The 24,598-nt window shown below is 39.6% G+C and overlaps 1 protein-coding gene across 1 annotated transcript; it reads left to right on the top strand.

Annotated features, from left to right (window-relative positions):
* The first annotated feature begins 1,488 nt into the window (after positions 1–1,488).
* Positions 1,489–5,874, top strand: LOC110900133 (polyvinylalcohol dehydrogenase). Its single transcript, XM_022147033.2, has 4 exons — positions 1,489–1,605; positions 1,690–2,147; positions 4,135–4,738; positions 5,298–5,874. The coding sequence occupies exons 1-4, from the start codon at positions 1,537–1,539 to the stop codon at positions 5,757–5,759; spliced, it is 1,593 nt and encodes a 530-aa protein (XP_022002725.1). The 5' UTR covers positions 1,489–1,536; the 3' UTR covers positions 5,760–5,874.
* The last annotated feature ends 18,724 nt before the right edge of the window (positions 5,875–24,598 follow it).

Below are 24,598 nucleotides of genomic sequence, written 5' to 3'. Positions count from 1 at the left end.
GCTGAAGACCTGCAGGATTCGGTTTTGGGTTTGATGTTTCTTTGGGATTTTACAGGGATCTGGGGGTAACTCAATTCGTTGAGTTTGCAAACGATGTACTTGGTCAAGCTGACTTCCTGAGTACTGATGCTGAAGATTCGTAGTGCACTACGTGGTCAACTTCACAAAGGCGAGACAATGAGATCTGGATGTAGTTTAACTAAGCGTGCTGTTTGGTTGAGCTTGCAAGGGATACACTTGGTCTAGCTGACTTTCCTGAGTGTTGATGCTGAAGATTAAAGTGCATTACTTGGTCAATTCCACAAAGACGGTTTACAGAAGACAGTTCACCAGAAATCTCTATCAATGTAGTATGCTTGAAGATCAAGACTTGATGCAGTTTTTAAAGAATGGAACCCTTATCAAATGCCGGTTGGAGTATTGGAAGATCAGCGGAAGATCGGTCAATTGAGCCTTTTTGAGGAAATTGCACAACACTCAACACGGATACGCGTACTTTGAGGGGGAAATATTATACAATGAGCATCAAGATACTACTTACCTGGATCATCGGTCAAGGGGGAATTTGTTTACACAGAGAAGATGAATACTTGACTGAAGATCGATTGCAGTTGCATTTTCAGCATTCGACAGCAACGGACAAGGGGGAATTTGTTGATGCAGATTTTGTGTCCGATGCTTGTCGAATAGATTAGTTATTATTGTACGCTGAATTTGTAATAGTTAGTGAAACGGTCTATCGAACGTGTATAGACCCGCTCGTTTGAAGTGGTCAAACGAGAGGGTTATTCGGTTGACCGTGTGTGTTTGCTAGACAAATTATGGTTGTATAATGTTTGGTGTCGAAGGATAAGGCATCGAAGGATTATGTGTATATCCTTCGATGAGCTCGAAAGATATCCATCGACAGATGAAGATGGACCTCGAAGGATATGTCATCCTTCGAGGTATATGTGTATCTTTCGAAAGCTGAGTGATCGACAGATGATCTATCGATTGGTCAGTTTGATCCTTCGACCATACAACCTGTGTTGGGTATAAATACCAACACTTTGTCATTTGCAACACAAGAGAGTGTAAGAGTTAGAGGAGGTTTGAGACCTCACCGGGAGAAATCACCACTTGGTTTCTCCCCGGATGTATACTCCTTTGGTATTAGTTCGGTTATCATGTAATCGGGCCGACTTGTAATGTTTTACTACCGGATTAATACAAAGTTGTTTGTTTATCATCTCTTATCTCTTCCATCTTTGAACATAATCATGAAAATCACGGGTTTGATCCCCAAACAGGGACCTACACTCTTAATAATGTACCATTAAATGTCAATAAAGTTAAAAAGGATAAATGCCATCTGTTTGACTCTCGCCGACCTCATTTGTCCAACATTGTGAGCTGAGGTACACACACTTGGATATTTCCATTTGACAACCTGTTTAACAAGAAAGAAACATTACATTGACTTCCAAATTTGAATATATATTGTATTCAAAAGAGACATTACAAGTCTCTTTTGGAAACAAACCTTCCATTTTCATGGCACCCATTTGCCTCTACTTTGCCATCCTCGTTTGGTTGTGTCTTTTAATCCAAACCTCAGCTAAGGTATGTTTTTTTGTCTCATTATATTTAAGGATTAATAGACAACTATTTTAGCCACCATTTTGACCATTTCTTTAATGTTTGTAGCCAACTGATTGGACAAATCACGGTGGAGATCTACAGAACCGTAGATACGCATATGGCGAAACAAAGATCAGCCCTAAAACTGTTGCTAACCTTAGGCTGAAATGGAAGTTTGTAGCCGGAAAAGATATAACCGCGACTCCAGCAATCTACAACAATACCATCTATTTCCCGAGCTGGAATGGAAACATATACGCGCTTAATGCATCCGACGGGTCAGTCATTTGGCAACACAATCTTGGACAGCTAACCGGGCTTAACTCAACAGGGCTCACGCAAGGAGTTAACTGGACCGTGTCACGAGCAACCCCTACTGTTGCTGATGATCTTTTGATCATTGGGATTTATGGGCCCGCTTATATTCTGGGGCTTAATCGTAGTGATGGTGAGCTTGTTTGGTCTACCCAACTCGATACACATTACGCTTCTCTTATCACCATGTCGGGAACTTATTATAAAAGGTATGTTTATTTCGTATATGTTCATTTAATTCGGTATGTTTTCTTACAAAAAAGGTAAAGCTACAAGTTTAGTAATTTCTAGTTTAAGTTTGTTAGAATGTGCAAAGTTGACAAAGTTTGCCAGCGATATTGCCGAAAGAAAGTAAACTATTGACTGCAATTTGCAAGTGGGCAAGTTGAATTTTATAAGTACATAAAGTCAAACACAATAATTAAATGATTTTTATACCAACACATCATTTATTTAAGAGTTAAATGCCATTTTAGCCCCTGTGTTTTAGACCATTTTGTCAGTTTAGTTCAAAGTTTTCATTTTTTGTCTGTGGGTCCAAAATGTTTCACCATTGTCATTTTAGTCAACTAGGTTAACTTCATCCATTTTTTTTTGTTAACGAGAAGGGAAATTCGGTCATTTTATATGGCCGAATTGCCCTTTTAGTTAACAGAATTACATATAAATGACCGAATTGCCCTTCCCGTTAACAGAAAAAATGGATGAAGTTAACCTGGCCACTGGACTAAAATGACAATGGTGAAACTTTTGGACCAACAGACGAATAATGAAACCTTTAGACTAAACTGTCAAAATAGGGCCAAACCACATGGATTAAAATGACATTTAACTCTTTATTTAATTTAATTTTATTTTCCTATCCAAATTATATTCATTTTGAAACGTAAATCATTGATTTTTTTTTTCATAAACGTGTGCTTTGTATCACAACTGGGTAGTTTTTTTGGAGTCGTTTCACTAGAGGTTGTCGCCCAAACACGTATAGTCGTACACTAGTTTAGTCATATGAGAGGTACAAATCCCTTTGGAATCGCCTCCACTATGGGCGACGTCTACCATGTTTTGGAGAGATAGCCCATGCCAAGGGTGACCTCTCAGTGTAATCACAATGTCAGATCACTGTGAAAGCTGACTACACTAGGAGGTTTCCCTTGGCAAGAACGATCTTTACAAAATAACGGTAGATAGCATTTATGGAAGGGGCAATTTCATTGGAAAGTGTAATTGTCACCTAACTAAGTTAGTGCACACATTTTAACACCAAGAGATCGCCTTTGGTATAGGCGACAACCCCCCTTGTGAAACTGGATCAAGAAACTACCTTGTTGTCGAGGCATGTAGTGAGCAACGGGTGAGTACTCATTTATACAAAAGTTTCTAAATTGTGGAAATAGTTAAGCAATTCATGTGACGGAATGGGCCGGTTTGATTATTGGGTAAAAACAGACATATAACCTATTTTGTCATTTAGTTTTTTCTTTTGGTTAATTATAAATATTTCGGTTAGTTCAGTTATTGGAAAAGATGGTTTGATTAAGCATCAGGTTAAATGTTGGCTTTAAATGTGGGAAGATTTAAAATCTAGTTGTATCCTGGATCAATAAAATATCTAACAGCCACTTAGGGTATAGCCTAGTGGGAAAGATGAATTATCTCTTGTGAGAAGAATAAGGTTCAATTCCTGGAAGGTGTAAGTATTAAAAGGAAAAATTGACCATTAAAAAAAATATCTGACAATCTTTTTTAATTCGTAAAAAAGAACAAACGACAAATAATATGTTATTTGTTAAATGGTATAACAAAACTTTTCCAAAATATAACATTTATAATCTATAAAGCTTATTTATAAAGGTTGATGTTAATGTGAGTTTCTCAGTTCTATTATTTATACACATATGACTATAACCGAATCATCAAAATTAGTTATATCCTTGATAGCCCATGGCATTATAAGGCTTATAATCATTAGGTCATGGGTTCGATTTCCAAAGGGGTTTTTCCCAAATTTATTAGGTTTCCTCCTGAATTGGTGTATAGACATTATTGCCTAGTGGAGATAGATATGATCGAGTGGTTTCGCTAGTGACACGCTGATACTCTAGTGGTCCGTCAGTGATCCAAATTTGCCGTTCAAAAAAAAAAGTTATATCTTCGATACTAGAAGATGTCTAATGAAATAATGATCATGTGCAGCGCATTCTATGTGGGAACATCTTCAGCTGAAGAAGCCGTAAGCAATATTGAAACATGTTGCACATTTAGAGGGAGTTTTTTCAAGTTAAATGCTAAAAATGGTAAAATCTTGTGGCAAACCTACATGTTGCCTGATAACAATGGTAGCACCGACGAATACTCCGGCGCAGGCATATGGGGAAGCAGCCCGTCCATCGACATTAACCGAAACGCGGTCTACATCGCCACTGGAAACATGTATTCCGCCCCGTTAAATGTCACACAATGCCAAGAAGCCCAAAACAATCAAACAACACCAACCCAAGAAGATACGTGCATAGAGCCCGATAACCATTCAAATTCTATCCTCGCTCTTGATTTGGATTCGGGACACATCAATTGGTATAGACAGTTAGGTGGTTACGACGTATGGTTTTTTGCTTGTAATAATCTTTCCACGCCCGGATGTCCACCTGGCCCTAATCCAGATGCAGATTTCGCGGAAGCACCAATGATTTTAACCATTAATGACCGTGGGAAAAAGCGTGACATTGTGGCCACGGTACAAAAGAGCGGTGTTGCTTGGGCTTTGGATCGCGACAATGGTAGCATTGTTTGGTCTATGGTAACATTTCTATTCACAAAGTTTCAATTAAACAACTTGACTAAAAAAATTAGGATGCTATGAGCTTTAGCGATCGATTGAACTTCCTCGCAAATCTATCACTAAGTTACAACGGACCATGTTTCCGTCGCAACTTTAGTGACTGGTGTAAAGTTAGGCATGAAAGTTTGTGGCAAATTGAATTCTATCCCTAATTTTGCGACAAAATGAATTCCATGTAAAGTAAAATCAGTCACAGAATCTGTCACAAACCTGCAAAATCTAGCAAAAAGTGTCGGTATAGACTCTTTCAGTCGCTAAAATACATCGCAAACTCAATTCCAAAAAAATTCCGGAAACAGATTAGTGACAAAGCTTTCGTGACAAAGTTTTCTAGCATTGTTTGGTCTACGGTAACATTCTCTATACAAAATTTCAACTAGACAACTTAATTACACAGTAAATTTACAATATAGACTATGCTTCTTTCGTGTAATTAGCGACAAATTTACATTGTGTCACAAAGTTTGCGACAGATTGAGATAAATGCTCCTCCCATATCTATTTTCCCATATTGCAGGAGGCTGGACCGGGAGGAGCAGGTGGCGGAGGTACATGGGGTTCAGCGACGGATGGAAAGGTGGTTTACACAAACATTGCCAACAGTGTACGAAGTAACTTCACATTGAAGCCGTCAAATATCACGACAACTAGTGGCGGATGGGTGTCGATGGATGCCACGACTGGGAATGTGTTGTGGTCAACAGGAAATCCTAGTAGCGCGACTGCAAGTGGACCCGTGAGTTTAGCCAATGGTGTTTTGTTTGCTGGATCAACCAGCAGGACCGGACCTATTTACGCTATGAGTGCTGCAACCGGAGAAATTTTATGGTCGTATGACACCGGAGCCACTGTGTACGGTGGCATGTCTATAAGCGACGGTTGTATGTATGTTGGCAATGGTTACAAAGTTAATCTTGGATTTTTTGATCCGACTTACACTTCCGGAGATACACTATTCGCCTTTTGCATTCTACCATAACCGAAGACATCACTAGATAAATAAAGTTCAACTATTATGTGTGTATATACTCATCAGCATTAATGCATTATATCATTATAAAATATTTAATAATGGTTGTGATTTGTTATACCAAGATATTGAACTGTAACATAGTTAAGATCTATCACTTGTAAGCTACAAATATGCTACATAGTTAAGATCTATCACTTGTAAGCTACAAACACTTCAAATATTTTTAAACACACATGTTGAAAGCTCAGGTTGCTTCCGACATGAAGTCAACATGTACTTTCAGATCACTTGTAAGCTACAAATATGTAATATGCTACAATGTCGAGGAATAAAATGATACTTAACATCTCATAACAGTAATTGGATATGCTAGGAAATCCAAGAGATTTATGGGGAAAAACGGCCTATAGAGACGACATGTCGTCCTACAGGTCTGAATAATGTCCTCTCTAAAAGATGTTTTTTTTTATAATGATATACATGTTTAATTCACCAATATAACCACTAGGTTAATTTGGGGTGTTCCTCGAGTCGAATATCAAATTACTCGAATCGATTTTTTTCGAATAATTTTATTTTTTGCTCGAATTCGACCAACGAATTCGATTCGAATTAAAATCCCAATTTGAATTCGATCAAAAGTTCGACTTCGAATAAATTTGTTTTGATCCAAATCCAGTTAAAATATATTACATTTGTTTAAGTTATGAGCTTGGTATATCGAGTAAGATTAAGGAGGGGAGATTGAGATGGTTTGGGCACGTGAAGAGGAGGCCGGTAACGACACCGGTTAGAGTAGTGGACGCCCTTTGTGTGGAGGGTAGGAGGAGTAGAGGAAGGCCCAAATTGACTTGGGAGGAGCGGATTAGGCAAGATTTGCAAGAGTCGCACCTTTCTGAGAAGATGGTCCAGGATAGGAGTTCGTGGAGACGTAGGATTAGGGTTAAGGATTTTTAGGCGAGAGTAATGAGGTGTCTGAGATTTTTGGGTTAGGGGTTAATATTTCCTACTTTTCAGGTGGACTTTACATGTGTTTATCATCTTTTGTGTGTGTGTGTGTTATATATTGCTTTAGGGGCTATAGCTGTGTCTATTCTGCTATGTTAGTCGGTTACCACTTATTCTGTGATTGGTGGATTCCTATTGCTATATCTGTAGTTCGCATTGTTTGCTTGATGTTTGGTTTTGAGTTTTCAAACCAAATGACTATTTGTACCAAAATTCAAAATCACCAACTACATGCTTTTCTAGTGATTTAGCTTCACTTATGATTTTAGTATCTTTATCCGTCTCCCTAACTTCTCGCAAAGCTTGTCTTACATCTACAAGTTGAGTTCTTATAGGCTTAATACTATTTATACGAGTTTCCCAATGAGTGACAGACAATGACTTAAGAGTTAATCGTTTAACATTGTCTTTCAAAATTTGCCACCTATTAATAGAATGAGCAAAAATAGTATATATCTATTGTATTGTTGCAAAAAGTTCTCTAGACTTAGTAATTGTGTTAGCCATGTCACACAATGCTAGATTAAGATTATGACAACCACAAGCACTATAAAAAGCTCTAGGATGATTTCTGTATCCGACGTGCAATCGAGTATGATGGAGTAATACTTTGCTTGCTTAACCTTCTTGATGATTTCTATTTTAACTTGATCAACGAATAATTGTATCAAATCATTTTGGATATTGTGCCCAAGAAAGTATATGGAGTTCTTCATTCATAATACTTCACACATGTTCTCTCATAATCGGGTCAAACTCTTCCAACATCTCAACCAATCCTAAAAAGTTTCCATTGCCTTTTTTTATAACTTCTCATTTGACCCATAAAATGCTAAGCCATGTTTTGCAAGAAATTTCACAAGTGCAACAATCTTTAAAATGACTTGTTTTCAATAATCTTTTTCTTTTTTAAATCGCTCATATGCTTGTCAATTGTTTCATTGAATTTCAACCTTTGGTGCAATTCAAACAACTCATTCATATTCTTCAAATGTTCTAAGCTAACTTCATGATCTTTAAGTCTAACACCATGTCACACCCCAACCGAAGGCGGAAACCTCGGGGCATGGCACTGAGCGAACAGATTGTCAAGAGAAATTCCATAACGACTAAATTACCAAATAATTAATGTTATGTCCCATACCATAACCCATAAAGTAATCTAGTTATTACAGACATCGATATTCTCCAAACAAAACATGTTCGACAACTCAGAATTCAAAATAAAGATAAATTGTTTGTTTGTTTCTAGACTCCGTCCTACTTGATTCCACAAAAGCAGGAAAACACAATATCCTAGCAGATAGCATCCTAAACACCTGTCACATACGTTAAAATAAAGGTCAATACATAAAATGTAAAGGTGAGCATACAATTTTGATATAGCATAATAGAGTTCAAAATCGTTTACGCATAACTAGCATGTACGACGTATAATGTGAAGCATGCAAGTTATCGACAAAGATTCTATCAATACCAATGACTGCGATTTGACTGCGAGTAACGAGTGCGCATCACATGTTCACCACTGCGAACACGTGAAGTAATATCCTTAATAACCCCTGTCCACGACAGGTGCTGAGTCCAAACTATAGTACTATCGTTGCTAAGGCAGGTAGACAGTAATCAATGTGTAAACATAACAAACAGGCATTCATCGAGTCACGTATAACATGCAATAGCGGTTAGCGTATAAATAGTGTTTGCGTTGTGTGATTGATGTGATTTGAATATAGATAACGTATGTAACACCCAAAAGTGCGTAAAGCAAAAAGGGATCGAGTATACTCACAGATTGTGTTTAACAAATAAACACAGTCTTGGATTGAAGGGAGCGCTGAGAGAGATTAGCCTGAACAGCTAACGATAGCATAAACGATAAGCGGCGCGTAAAACGGTGCAAAGTGTCAAAGGATCAGACGGTAATCCGATCGGATGGCCAGTCGATTGGCTGACAATCCGTTCGCATGGTCATCCGATCGGGTGACCATTCGATTGGACTGTCATCTCGTTTGGGAAGGATGTGTTTGTGTATGATGGTTTGTATTTTGAAGTTTTTGTTGTAGCATTTTAAAATAGAGAAGTATCTCTACCTTTCAGGTCGATCGATCGAACGGTCGTTCAATCGGGTAACGATCCGATTGGTTGGACACTTAGTGAGAACAAGTTCACAGCAGTTTGTCACTCGATCGGATTGCAATCTGATCGGGTGGCAATCAGTTTGGAACTGACTATGCATTGAACATGTTGAAAATTGTTTAAGTGTTGAAGTTCAAAACATCACATGATCGGATGGTCGTTCGATCGGATGGCAATCCGGTCGGACGGCAATCCGTTTGACGTTCAAAACTTAAAAGGTTGAAATAATGTTTTAAGTGTGGGGCCAAGTTCAAGCCGATCGGACGGCTGTCCGATCGGGTGGCAAATCCGATCGGACGGCAATCCGTTCCGGCGGCCTGATCGTCTTGACACTTGTTTGTTTTGAAAGTTTTGCGGTTTTCTCGAGACGGTGTGACCCCGTGCCAAACAACAGAAACCCCATCAACACTCGGGTGATCCGATCGGGCAGGAATCACCCTAGTCCGGTCGGTCAGCTGTTCAAGAAGACGGTTCGTGTTTAGCCCGAGATCGGTTGTCTCGTTGATAGAACTCAGATCTTGAACCGACACAACACTAAGAAAGAGTAGAAGATCAGAACAAGCTCCGATTCTATCGGTTTTGAGTGCATTGAGTGTAAAAGAGTTGAAAGAAAGTTAGAAAACCATCTTTCAATCCTTTTTACCATGAATATGTTTAGATCTATACAAGATCTTTGTTTATTCATGTGGAAATCGTTCAGATTTAAGCTGTTCTTGGTGGATTGAAGCCAAAACATGAAGTTCATAAGAACCCCATGATGACATCACCCTAGAACACCTCAAATCCACTGATTTCACGGTTAAAAGTTAAGATTCAAAAGATAGAAAGGTGAAGGAGTGCGTATAGATTATGAAAGTACAAGATTTAGGTCGAAAACTTACAAGAATCGTGAGAAATCGAGAGCAAGAAGTTTGACAGGGCGGCCGGGTCGAGTGAGAGGCTGTCACATCAAGTGATGTGACAGTTGGAGGTATTTATAGGGTTTCCGAAAAAGGAAAGTGTGTATGGATCGAGTGGGTCACCGATCGGGTGGCTGTTCGATCGGGTGGCAATCCGATCGGGTGGCAATCTGATCGGACGGCCATCCGATCGAGTTGTCACTCGATCGAGTGGCTCCGACGGTTTGAGTTTTGGCGTTTCGTTTCATGCGTTGAGTTTTGCGATGCGTTTCGAGCGAGCGATGCGATAGAATTTCCCATTAATCCCAACTACTATATCTAACATACAATCACTATAATTAACCTGCGTTTAGCGTCTGCGATTCGATTGCGATAGAGTTTCGATTGCGTTTCGATTAATCACCACAATATAAACATAAGTAAACATGCACAAGTAACACGTAATTAGCACACACACGTAAAACAATATCCAGAACGCATAATCCGGGTTGCGAATGCGATTACGATGCGATAAGCGAATAAGCGATAAAACATGCGATAAAAAGAGTGTTAAAACCTCGATTATTACCAGTACTCCACATAATACAACTAATGCGATAAAATAAATAGTTTATCTACAAGTCAAAGAAGTCAAAACAGGAGTTGACCAAGGAGTGACAGATCGCAATTAGCAATCTTTTCTTCCTTTGACTTCAATCTTGACTTTGACTTTCGAAACACAGGGTGTTACACACCAAACTACTTCCAATCCGTATAACCTTCATCATCAAACCCACCTTTCGGATGCCCTTTTCTAAAAACTTTACAACAAAACAATAGAGTTTACCAAGCTTTTTCAAACACACTATCCATTCTCTAGCACACGCCTCCTTATTTGATAGAATTCTAGTGTACATGATATTAGAAAAATGTCTTCCTATTTTATCTACGGGACCCTTAACAACACTCATATCTCTTTTTGGACCTTTCTTAACTAATTCTTTAATCATGTCATTACTAAACCACTCCAATTTCTAGGATCAAAATTATTAATACCTGGATACGGATTAACATCATCTTCACCTGCATTAGCTTCATCTACGTTAGCATTAAAATCATCTTCACCCACATTAGCTTCATCTACATTAGCATTAACATCATCTTCACGCACATTGACATTGACATTATCTTCACTCACATTAGCTTTATCTACATTAGAACTCGAACTTTGAGGATCTTTTGAGAAAAAACTTGTGTATACCGTTTTGTTTTACTTTGTCCGCCATTCTTTTTTCTTCCTCTAGCTTCTTCTTATTACGTTTTTGATGGCCGAGTAAGTGTTTGTGTTTAGAAATGGGAGACATAATTTCTAAACATTAAACAAAAACAATCACAAAATCAAAGTCTAAACATACAATTAAACATTAAACAAAAATAAACATACAATTAAACACCATGAACATCAAGTTTTCAGCAAGAATTTTTGAATGAACATTAAAATTTCGAGAAGAGTCACTGATGTTGTTGTTCGTTATCAATAAGGCTAGAGGGTGTGGTATAAAGCTCCTAGGGGCTTTATCACGCCACATCATATCCAACTAGGCGCCACGTCATACAGGGGGCTTTAAAGCCCATTTCTTTAACTTGCAGTTGTGGTATAAAGCCCCTCTATTAAACAAAAAAAAAAGATTTTACTGGTTAAAATGAGGTGGGCCCCACCTGCACCCCCTTTTTTGCTCGTTAGCAGCATGGCGGAAGAAGGATGGCGCCCCCATTTCATTTGCTCGGTGTGGACGATGACGCCCCAGGGCACTATGTTTGCCTTGTTGGCGGGGTAGCGTTAAGCCACACCCCCTGGCCTAAGAGTCAATTATCCGATTCGGAGTTCGTCAATGTCTCGGGAATAGTCCCTCCCTCAAACCCTTGCGCGTGACCAACGACCCCTACGTCACTTCTATTTCTTTTTTTGCCGCTCATGTTCTTTACTTCTTTATTAAATTGGGGTTGATTGTTTGAATTAGATTTGTTTATTTAAATTGGGCCTTGGCCATTTAAATTGGGTTCCATATTTAATCTAATTGTTAAGGCCCTATTTAAATACAAGAATACAGGCCCTTTATAAATTATTTGAAAAACACATACAACTTTTTTAATACATATATTAAAAAATTTTAGGGACCTATATCGATTTTGGCCCTGAGCAGATACCCACTCAACCCTTGCTTAGGGCCGGCCCTGCCTTACACATTTTTGACTTAATTTAATTAATTTAAACAGTATTCTAACAAAGTGGTTAGTCAAACCACAGTTTTGAGCGTTTAGTACTTTAGTTAGTAAGAACCCCCACACTACGTTGTGGCCGTGACACTCCAAACACTTTCACTTTTTAGTTAAACAACTAACTACATACTGTAGCAGGGGCGGAACCACAATGTTAGGTGCCGTAGCATGAGCTACGGCTCAACCCCATATTCGTAGTGTTTTTTCTGGTTTTATACAAAGGATACCCCTAAAAAATACGAGGATACTCCTAACAAAAAAATAGGATACTCGATATTACTAAAATCTCATTTTTTATAAGCCCAAACATTTTACAATCGAAAACTTGTATAATAATTAAGCCCGAATGATAAAATAAGCCCGAATTAACAATAATAGAATTGAAAGAAGTCACTAAATATAATTGATAAAGTTATCCCAAGACCCAAAACAATATTATAATTGAAGTTAGCCATAAATAAGTGTAGGTCCGGCTAGGAGGATCTAGTCGCCTAATCCTTGTGTACAAACCAACCCGGTTGTGCGGAATCCAACCGGAAAGGCAAACCGAGATAGAACACGCAAGTACACGACACACAATATTCACCGATTAACACCTCTGTATTAATACGTATGAAAGATTCGGTTACAAGCTCAATGTTTACAAATGTATTTTGCAAACTCTCTCAAACTCTCGTGTGTGTGTGCTCTCTATTCTGTTCTATGTGTTCTCTCACTGTTCTCTTATCCACAGACTGACTATTTATAGTCACAGCACCACGAAACGGAATAAGACCTCGGCGAATCAGATCAACATCGACGAAAGGGAATTAAGTCGACGAAACAAATCAGTTTCGTCGACCATATGCTTGTTTCGCCAATTCTGGGCTTGGGCCCAAATGTGTTCCGCCAAACTGTTAAGGCCCATGCATTGTTTTCTGATTGGCCCAAAGACATGTCACATGCACGTCCATGTTCTCTGTATTCATCAAATTGTAAGATTTGCCAACTTTGTGACATCATCATGACATCATCCTGATGATGTCATGATGATGTGTAAACGGGAATTGGTTGCGGCTCTCCGTGCTTCGCGTGTCAAACTCTGGGGCGCACGACGGAGGAATGTCGTGACGTCGGGCTTGAGCCGAACCTAACCCTGTCAAAACCAAGTTGAACCGAACCGAGTCGCGACCACATAATATGTATCAACAAACTCCCCCTTGGACGCTACTCGTGAGGTTCATCTTTCATGTCTTCCATGTCGGAGGATCTTCAAAGTCTTCACGTCTTGAAAGCAGAGAGTGTATCAACCAACTCCCCGTTTCATGTAGGAAGTGTGTTGACAAACTCCCCCTTAACATAAGCTCCCCCTTGAGTTATGCTCGTGAATGACTTGTTCATTAACGCTTGAGATCCTTGTGGTGTTGATGATGGTTAGCGGCAACTCGATCATCTTCATCTTTTGAGTGCCTTCACGTCGTGTCTTCATTCCAAAGCTTGTCATCGACTATGTTCTCCTTGCCTTTAGAATCTGCACATGCAAGAAATCTAAACGCGTAATGAGAACAACTGATTGGAATATAGTTAGAATAAACAAATGACACACGTATGACCATGTTTCAATTAAACACCGTCCGACAGTTCGAAAGTTTAATAAATTTGTCAATTTTAGTTTCTAACTTTCAAAACTTGCAAATTTCGACCGTTTATGAAGATTTAGCCAATTCGGTTTTCAGCCAGGTTTCAGGTAACGAAGACTCGAGCTCCAACATCGTACGATCGAAGATAAATTAGAAACAAAATCTTTTTGGCTTTTATAAAGTTTATATTAAAACACACCTAAAATCTTTTTGGTATTTTTGAATATTTCGAATGTAAAGACTGAAAGCAGTAAATAAATATTTACATACATTCTTTTTGTGAGTTTCGAGGGTAAGAGAATCATATCAGTGAACGGTCACGCCAAAACACTCTTGTTGTTCAGTTAGTTAACATTAAGATAAGCATCCTATAACAATTATCGGTATTGTTGTCCACATAAGCTCAACTTATCAGATGTAATCATGGCAAGGGGATACATTAAGTTATGATTTATACTTACCGACCGGTGTTCATCCACATCACGACACATTCCCGTATCAAGGTATGCACGAGGGTTCATCTTACCGGTGAGTATACCGATTATCATCTGTTTGACTGTATATGATGTGAGATTCTCACTTATTTTGATTTGAAAACAAGCCCTATGTGATATAATCACTTATTAATGAGGAACTTAATTTTCATATGCATGAGGGCACAGGAGCAAGTCCGTGAACATGTCAGTACTTTCGTACAGCAGAGAGACGAACTTGACTCCCGGATAAATGTGATATATTATCACTTATTTTGTTTGGACATGTGATTGTTGATCACTTATTGAGGTCGAATGAAGTATGTACACGTATGTATAGTATCATGGAAGATCTAGACTTGCGTCCCCGTTATTTTTCGGTAAAAGATACAACCATGATACCCAGATGATAAGCAGCATAAAGACCGAATATCTCAGAACCTCGGCAATCTATCAAACGAAATTTCGGTACTAAGACCATATGCCAATGAGTGGTTCCCACCTGGTCATCAGTCGATTTAAGATTTATATCACCCTGCACACTTTAAAATGATTGTGAGCCTACCGATACATCTTATATAGAGCTGCTTATCGTTTTTCAGTTTAGGTTTAAAGAGGTTTGGATAGACCACTGATGTACTATCATTTTCTCTTTTGCTCGCCAGGAAACTCATTTTTGTTTTTCTATTGTTTTTGTGTTTTTAAATTTTTCGATGTTTTTGGATTTTCAAATTTTGATTTACTCCCCCTAAAATCAATAAACTAAGACAAATTTAAAACACAAAGGTATTTACAAAAATGATTTTCCGATGTTGGTTTTACTCTTGCTTGACCTTAATGCCGTTTACCAATAATAAAAAGTCAAATCTTGATTTGTCAAATGCTTTGGTAAAAAGGTCGGCACGTTGGTCATCGGTGTGAACCTTAACAACATCGATTAGCCTTTTCTCAAAGCAATCACGTATGAAGTGATACTTGATTTCGATGTGTTTGGTTTTTGAATGTTGCACAGGATTTCTAGTGATCTGTAATGCAGCAGAATTATCAACATAAATAGGAGTAGTTAGGAATTCAAAACCATAGTCGCGTAATTGTTGTTAAATCCAAAGAACTTGGGAGCAACAACTTGAGGCAGCAATGTATTCAGCTTCGCATGTTGAAGTAGCGACGCATGTCTGCTTCTTGTACTGCCATGTGACTAGGCGATTTCCCAAAAACTGACATCCAGCCGTTGTGGATTTGCCGTCGATTTTGCATCCGCCAAAATCAGAATCACTGAAAGCGATCAAATCAAAGTAATTATCCCTAGGGTACCATAGACCGGTGTCAGGGCAACCCTTTAAATAACGAAAAATCCTTTTGACAGCTGCAAGATGCGAGGCCTTCGGGTTGACTTGATATCTGGCAAGCAGGCACGTTGGGTACATTATGTCTGGTCTTGATGCTGTGAGGTACATAAGAGATCCGATCATCGCGCGGTAGTATGAGGGGTTAACAGCTTCACCCTTCAAGTCTGGAGTAATTCCGTGATTTTGTGGCAGTGGGGTACCGATGGGCGTTGCATCAGACATCTGGAACCGGCTCAAGATGTCACCAACATATTTAGTCTGATGGATGAATATCCCAGACTCCGTTTGTTGCACTTGTAGGCCCAAAAAGAAGGTCATTTCCCCCATAGCACTCATCTCGAATTTATCCTGCATAATGCGCTCGAAATTCCTACACAAGACATCATTAGTAGAACCAAAAATAATATCATCAACGTATCCCTGTACCAGTAGAAGATCTCCATCTTGTTCTTAGATGAAAAGAGTACAGTCGATAAGACCTCTTCGAAAACCATTCTCCAGCAGATAATTAGATAAGGTTGCGTACCAAGCTCACGGTGCTTGATGAAGACCATAGAGAGCTTTGTTGAGCAACCAAACCCGATCGGGATGGATAGGATCTTCAAAACCTAGAGGCTGTTCGACGTACACCTCTTCTTCAACCACACCATGTAAGAATGGACTTTTCACGTCCATCTGATAAACCTTGAATCCTTTGAAAGACGCATAGGCTAGAAAGATTCGAATTGCTTCAAGACGTGCAACTGGTGCATACACTTCGTTGTAGTCGATCCCTTCTATCTGACGAAAACCTTGAACGACTAAACGTGCTTTGTTCCGGATAACAACACCACGGTCATCCTTTTTGCATTTGAACACCCAACGGGTACCAATCTTCTTGTAACCAGTAGGTTTCTCTACGAGTTTCCAGACACCAAGCTTCTGGAATTGTTGCAATTCTTTCTGCATTGCTTCCACCCAAGAGTTGTCTTTTATGGCTTCTTTCCAAGTTCTTGGCTCTTCCTGTGAGACATAACACGCGAAAGACCAATCATTTTGTTGCCCGGATTCTCTGATAGCTGCATACAAGCCTGCATTGTTGTTGTTCCGCAACATGTTTCTTATTTGAATGCCACTTTGCACGTTTCCAGTGATGTTTTGTTAAGGATGGGTATTATTGTCACACCCCCAAAATCCACCCGCGGAGTACCACCGCTTGGAGGCGTGACATGACCAGGATCAAGCCACCAATTATATCAAACATAGCATTTAATAATAATCATAGACATAATTGATGTTCAAAACCAAACACTGATTATGTAGCGGAAGCATGAAATGTAAAACCCAAAACGTAAGTATCAATGTGTGAATGTAAAAGTATTTAATAAGCATTCACGTGTTCTTGTCAACAACGACCCGCTTTCTCCTCTGGTGCAAGCTCCAAGTATACCTAAGGTCCTGCAAGGCATGCAGCAAATAATCAACAAACTAGTTGAGCGAGTTCACAGAAAGTAAGTTCATAACATAGTGCATAAGTATAACTAGTGGGGGCTTCCCATACTAGTGTGTACTAAAGGTGGGGGCTTCCCAAACCTTGTGTTTATATTATCGGTGGGGGCTTCCCACGTTTATCCTTACTAATGAGGGCTTCTCATTAGTGGTACTTACTAGACTAACTTCCAACCATGTGTTCTTCTTTACCGAGAACAAGAATACGTACTGGGTCACGTAGGCTTTACGTGACGTGCCCTTCCCCGAGGACAGTGGTACGCGTGGGGGCTACGTAGGCTTTACGCAGCGTGTCCTTCCGACCCGGAAGACAGTAGAAGGTATTGGGTTACGTAGGCTTTACGTAACGTGTCCTCCCGACCCGGGAGACAAATGGCAAATACTGGGTTACGTAGGCTTTACGTAACGTGTCCTGACTATCCTGAGGACGATGGTCTATAGTCTAGTGAATGCGTAAGTACGAGTAACTCTTTCAATATCAACATATCCAACCCAATTCCCAACCCGGGAATCCCATGCCTTGGCTGTGTGAACTCACCTTGGTTTGCTCGGCAGATACACAATTAAAAGACTCTTGAACTAAGGGTGGTCAACCACGTCCTAACAGGGTTACCACACAAGTCAGGTTCGGTTCAAATAGTGCACGTATACATCATGGCAAACACGTATGCACGTAAACAGTCAACACATTAAATACACCACTTGTGCGATTCGGATGGTTGGGCCAAAGAGCTTGTGCGAGCCCAACCATCTTATGCGATTATAAGACTAAGCCCAATCTATACCCGGCCCATCATACACATAAGCAGTTTGAACATTCACGGCCCAAAACACCAAATACATAACATTCTTGTGCGACCAAAGATATTAGTCCAACAAACAAGTAACAACTTGACATATACGGCCCAATTAACATAACAGTCAACTTGTGTGTTTACAATGGACTTGTGCGATCAGCTTTGTTATCCGGCCCAGATGTCTACGGCCCAACAGACTAACTTAAAGATATGTTGTGCGATCTAATACCCTTGTGCGAGGTGATCATCTTGTGCGGCCCGACTGATCTTGTATGATCAGTTTGGGTTGTGCGATCCGATTGAGTGGGCTGCCCGGCCCATTCCCACATCATGATATCTTGTGTGCATGGCCCAACACCTTGTGCGACCCACACTGGCTTGTGCGACCCACCAGGTGTTGTGCGATCAGGTCTGTTTGTGCGCTCGGACCTCATGTACGATCAGAGGTCTTGTGCGTTTAGTGAACCTTGAATGATTCGATTATCTTGTGCGATAGGCACTTGTGTGATTGGTTTGAATATCCGGAAATCATGCATTCGGTTACAACTTCACAGTTTCCATCTTTTACAAAATTAATCACAATTAATCGGTTTCCATGTTTATTTAATCAATTAACAGTTTTTCAACAATTCAAGCAACATATCATCGATCAAACAAGCCAACCTATCATGAACTCATATAAACCCTAATCGAAACAAGCATCAACAAGAACATCACAAAGGCATTCATACGGATCAATCATAACACCTAAGTGTATCATTCGAGTTCAACATATTTCAGCCGTTTACATCCATACCATCCTAATCGTGATGCAATAACATAATCAATCATAGTAACCTTCCATGTGAGCCGATTCACAATCATACAATCACATATATCCGATTCATTAGCAAGCCAATTACATGAACATTATCTATCATCGATCCAATCTAACATTATCATACACAACATGTTAACAAGACTCCTTCGGTATCAAGCAATCATCAACATACAAACAATAACACACAATCAATACATAATCACTAACCGGATTTAAAGAAGGAGAAGAGAGTGATCCGAGTAGGGGATGCTCTTGCCGTCGGGTTCCAAGCAACCGAGAGAGAGAGAGAGTCTAGGGTTGTGTGTGTGTTCTTGTGTTGGTAACCAAATGAGAAACAAAACCCCTTACAGCTTGTTTGTTCACGTGAAAGGGAAGTGGGCCGAACCCTCAATGGGCTGCCCTAATGGTCCGCGTACAAGAATGAGGCCCAAACGGCCTTGTGCGAGTGATGTGTATGTTGTGCGGTTTGGTTACCTAGTGTTGTGCGATTCGAGTTATTAACATACGTACATACACAAAGCACACAATAATAAAACATTTATTAAATCCAAACATATAACTTAGTTCACATATGCACATAGCGTTACACAAAGCGAGTCTAAAGTTCGAGTTGTCACATTATCCCCAACTAATTGGAAATTTCGTCCCGAAATTTGGTATGCACTCACTGAGGAAGCTAGGTAAGTTGTACTGTTCACTGGTTTTCCTGGGGTGTCACATCCTCCCCCCGTTGATCTGGAATTTCGTCCCGAAATTCCGAAGTAGTAGCTTCAGCCTCAGTAGTGGTTGCACTGTTTGCGAACAATTGGGGGTACTTTTCTGTCATCCTGTCTTCGCGTTCCCAGGTGTACTCTGGGCCACGTTTGGAGTTCCAACGAACTCGAACAAGAGGGATTCTCTTGTTTTTGAGGACCTTCACATCCCGGTCCGTGATTTCAACTGGTTCCTCGACGAACTGCAACCGCTCGTCGATAGTGAGTTCCTTAAAAGGAATGATGAGGTTTTCATCTGATAGGCACTTCTTTAAGTTCGACACATGAAAGACATTGTGAACTGCCCCGAGTTCAGCTGGTAGGTTTAGCTTGTATGCTACTTTGCCGATCTTTTCTATGATTTCGAATGGTCCGACGTACCGCGGATTCAGTTTGCCCCGTTTGCCAAAACGAACCACACCCTTCCAGGGTGAGACTTTTAATAAAACCCGGTCCCCGACCTGAAATTCCAAAGGCTTTCTACGCTTGTCCGCGTAGGCTTTCTGACGGTCGCGTGCTGCCGCCATGCGTTGTCGTATCTGTGCAATCTTTTCCGTGGCGTCCACTACGATCTCTGGACCCGTGATCTGACTATCCCCCACCTCTGCCCAACAGAGAGGTAACCGGCATTTACGCCCGTACAATGCCTCAAATGGAGCGGCTTGTATGCTGGTGTGATAACTATTATTATACGAGAACTCCACCAAAGGGAGATGCTTTTCCCAGCCGTTGCCGAAATCGATAACGCATGCCCGAAGCATGTCTTCTAGTGTTTGAATCGTTCGCTCAGACTGCCCATCCGTCTGAGGATGATATGCTGTGCTCATGTCTAATCGTGAGCCGAAGGATTTATGCATCGCTTGCCATAGTTCTGACATGAATCGTGCATCGCGATCCGAAATGATAGATGTGGGCACCCCGTGCCTCGAAACAACTTCTTTAAGGTAGACGTCTGCGAGAGTGGAGAACTTGTCCGTTTCCTTTATAGGTAGGAAGTGTGCAGACTTGGTGAGTCGATCCACGATCACCCATATGGTATCATTCCCACGCTGGGATCTAGGTAGGCCTATAACGAAATCCATGGAAATTTCTTCCCATTTCCATTGCGGTATCTTAGGCTGCTGAAGTAGGCCAGCTGGTTTCTGATATTCGACCTTGACTCTCGCACAGGTCAAACATTTTCCAACGTACGTAGCAATATGGGCCTTCATACTAGGCCACCAATAAGTAGTGCTGATGTCGTGGTACATTTTATCCGACCCTGGATGTACCGAATAGCGAGACTTGTGAGCTTCATCCATTACCAGTTCGCGTAGACCGCCATAGAGTGGGACCCAAATACGCCCCGTTACATAGTAGGCGCCGTCTGCCTTCTGTTCCATTTGCTGTCGTGAGCCGCGTAAGGCTTCAGCCTTGACGTTTTCGGGCTTCAATGCTTCTATCTGAGCATTTCGTATCTGTGTAGGAAGGCTAGACTGAATCGTAAGCTGTAGCGCTCGCACGCGCCGTGGTAGTGTGTCTTTCCGACTGAGGGCGTCAGCCACAACATTGGCTTTGCCTGGATGGTACTTGATGGCGCATTCGTAATCGTTCAGTAGTTCAACCCATCTTCGTTGACGCATGTTCAAATCCTTCTGCTTAAGGATATGCTCGAGACTCCTGTGATCGGTGTAAATCGTGCACCTGGTACCGTACAGGTAGTGTCGCCATATCTTAAGCGCGAAAACAACAGCTCCCAGCTCTAAGTCGTGCGTCGTGTAGTTGCGTTCATGAACCTTTAGTTGACGAGAGGCGTAGGCAATAACTTTATCCCGCTGCATCAAGACGCAACCCAGACCCTGTATTGATGCGTCACAATATACTACGAAGTCATCTGTGCCCTCTGCCAATGAGAGAATTGTTGGACTCTGTATGCCCAAGACACATATTAAATTGATGTGGCTAGTACGTTATGATCCAAGTCGAGTCATACCCAATAACAAGCTAGACAAACACTTAGATTATTTATTTGTGATATGATTAAACAAATAAATATTAACACTTACAATATTTAGAAATTGGTTTTTCTAAATAATTACACTTGAGAAACTAATAAATTATATGGATAATTTATTTTGAGAAAATATTTTATCTTGTTATTTAATTGGTTAAATAACATTATAAAAGATCATGAGATGTTGCATAAAGTCTTGTAATATGATATGTTATATTTTATAAATGTTATAAAATACATACAAGACTTATATTTTATAAAAGAATTTGATTTTTTTTTTAAAATAAAAGCTAGGCCGCCACCTTCCCCATGGGAACTCACAAAATGGTTTTGTCCAATGGGATGACATGCAATTGTCATAAGTTAGAGAAGATTTGATTGGGTGGCCTAACCAAGAAAACTTTGGTCCAATGAACTCTCATGCACTTGCATGTGTAAGAGAGGATTTGATTGGGTGAAAAAGAGGTGCACATCTCTCATGACTATATAAACATTTTTTATGGCAAAAAAATGGAGAGGGTTGTGAAGAAGACTTGCACATTTTCTCTCAAAATTTTCGGCCATAGAAGGGTTCCAAGGAGCTCTTTCGGTTTCGTTTCAAGTGTTAAATCCTAGCTATTTCGTGGTGTTTGTTGGAAGCTTGGGGTATACAAGCTTGAGGTCTTCTACTCTTGAAGACAACCATTCTTGAAGCATCATCCTATTACTCCAAGAAGGTAGTTTTTCTAAACACCCTATGGTTGTGTATGATAGTATGCATCTTCATATATGGATCCGGGTTTTGGGATTTTACTTATAAACGAAGTTTACATCATAAAAGTAACATGTTTTAAATATTATTTCCGCTGCGTTTTTATTTCATATGGATGAAATTGCTTTGATAAACATGTTAAAATCCCATCAATGGCATCTAGAGCCGCTTATGTGAGTGCATACTTCAATAGATTAAAAATTTCGGGTTTCGGGTTTGAATAAAACCCTATGGCCGAAAATTTTAACATGGTTAACCCTTTTGTTTTTCAAGATTATTTTCTTACATGCATAAGAAAATCTTGAAAAATTTATTTCATATGGATGATTTGTTTGTTTGGACAAAACTTACCTTTTCGGTTTTGTGAAAATAGCCGAAAATGTATATAAAAGGGAACCATTTTTTTTATGCTTCTTGAAATTAATAAATATATATTTGGATATATATTTTGGTGCATATGACCTAGCCATGACCTTGTGTTGAATGATTGTGTTGTTATTTATTATTTCAATGGGTTGTAATAATTATTATTTTGTTCTTCCATTAGAAGATATGTAATTTATTTTTTTTTCATTTGGTATGTAAAATAAATAGATTAGGTGCATTTTATTTTACTAGAAAAATGTATTAGGATATATTTTGTAAAAGAAGATGCACACAAGAATGAGCTTTTGGTTTGGACCATAATATTCGGTCCAAAGAACTTCATCGTTCTCAACGGAATTTTAACCCGATAACCAAAACTCATTTTTGGAGTCCAAAGGAGTTTGGAGCTGAATATAAAAGACTTTTGGAAGCCCAAAGAAGGTGGAGAAATCACAACACAAGAAGGAGACTTGAAGCATTTGGATGCGGGATCAAGTGGGAGTTCAACGACACATAACTTGTGTCATTTTTCACCCCTTAGGAAGGACCTTTTGGCACACTTGTTTCGGCTAACAAGTGTTGTCAAAATAGTTGGCTATGGTTATGCACCTATTATTATGAATGATGTGCTTGTTTGGTTGCTTATTTTGTTGTTTAGATGATATGTCGATATGCATGACTTAACAAACTAATAATCAACAACAAGCGTAAAATTGGTTCTTAACAAAATCATTAAAATGGTTAATAAAAGGTTTTATTAAAAATTAATGATTTTATAATAAAATGGGTTTTATTAAAAAGAACCTTGAAAATTAGTTTTCACTAAAGTACCATTAATTTGAATGCATACAAATGTATGGTACATAATATTTTCTAACTAGAATTTTGAAATATTGAAAACCCTTTTATAAAACAAGTCAAACACCATCCTTTTATACAACACTCGAAATACTTGGGAACTCTTATTGTGGGATAAAGGTCACCTAACCACATTTGAGGGAACTTGTATGTTCGAGGTGGGTTTACCATGTTTGTGGGATAAAGGTCACCTAACCACTTATGTGTATAAACTCACACGTGTGTGTAAGTTGGACGACTTGATTTGGAAACCATGAACTTAGGGTCACCAAAGCATGGGGAACAAAGGTGTTGATGGGATTAAACATGCCAACTAAATATAAAGATATTTAACCGATCCCATATGGCTAGAAATTGCAAAGAGTTGCAATTGTCAAACGTTGACTACCTTGTTAATTTAAATAGAGGGATAAAGGTCACCTAACCAATATTTAAATGTAACGTTGGATTCTAGATTTTAATTGTTAATTGTCTTTAAGACACAAAAGGGTATTAATGATTAAAATATAATAATATCGAAAATACTAAAATTGAACTTGTTAAATTTTGTAGATGGCCGCTAACAATGCAAACCCGATTACCCAAACCGTCCGAAACCTATCACTAAGAACCATCCTTGAAAAGGATCGTCTCAACCATAACAACTTCATGGATTGGTTTCGAAACTTGAGAATCGTTCTCAAACAAGAGAAGATATCCTATGTGTTGGACGATCCTATTCCCGATGAACCTAACGTGGAAGATGTGGAAGCCTACAACGATTGGGTTAAGTATACCGAGGACTCCATGCAAGCCTCATGCCTCATGTTGGGAACTATGATTCCCGAAATTCAAAAGGATTTTGAACACCACGGGGCATACGACATGATTACCCAGTTAAAGGAAATGTTCCTACAACAAGCAAGGGTAGAACGCTTCGAAACTGTTCGGGCGCTTCATGCATGTCGAATGGAGGAAACCCAATCGGTATCATCTTATGTTCTCAAGATGAAAAGCCACATTGATCGCCTCGAACGGCTAAATTGTCCCGTCTCCAAAGAGTTGGCTACGGATTTGATCCTCAACTCTTTAACAAAGAAATTTGAGAGCTTTGTTATGAATTACAACATGAATGGATGGGACAAGAGCATTGGTGAGCTTCATGCAATGCTCAAAACGGCCGAAGCAAGTATGGGCAAAAAGGCTTTACCCGTCCTTGCGATCAATGAAGGAGGAAACAAGAAAAGGCCCCACCCCGACTCTAAAGCAACCTATGCTAAAAGAAAGGGACACGT

The sequence above is a fragment of the Helianthus annuus genome, chromosome 13 (assembly GCF_002127325.2).
Source record: "Helianthus annuus cultivar XRQ/B chromosome 13, HanXRQr2.0-SUNRISE, whole genome shotgun sequence".
NCBI classification, from domain to species: Eukaryota; Viridiplantae; Streptophyta; class Magnoliopsida; order Asterales; family Asteraceae; genus Helianthus; species Helianthus annuus.
The sequence above is the reverse complement of the archived record's forward strand: the minus strand, read 5'-3'. Positions and strand labels throughout refer to the sequence as shown.

Bases quoted from the DNA above. Each gene is read 5' to 3' on its own strand.
- LOC110900133 (XM_022147033.2), top strand. From the start codon at position 1,537: ATGGCACCCATTTGCCTCTACTTTGCCATCCTCGTTTGGTTGTGTCTT. The intron at 2,148-4,134 runs GTATGTTTATTT...GATCATGTGCAG, and splicing joins TCGGGAACTTATTATAAAAG to CGCATTCTATGTGGGAACAT. The intron at 4,739-5,297 runs GTAACATTTCTA...CCCATATTGCAG, and splicing joins GTAGCATTGTTTGGTCTATG to GAGGCTGGACCGGGAGGAGC.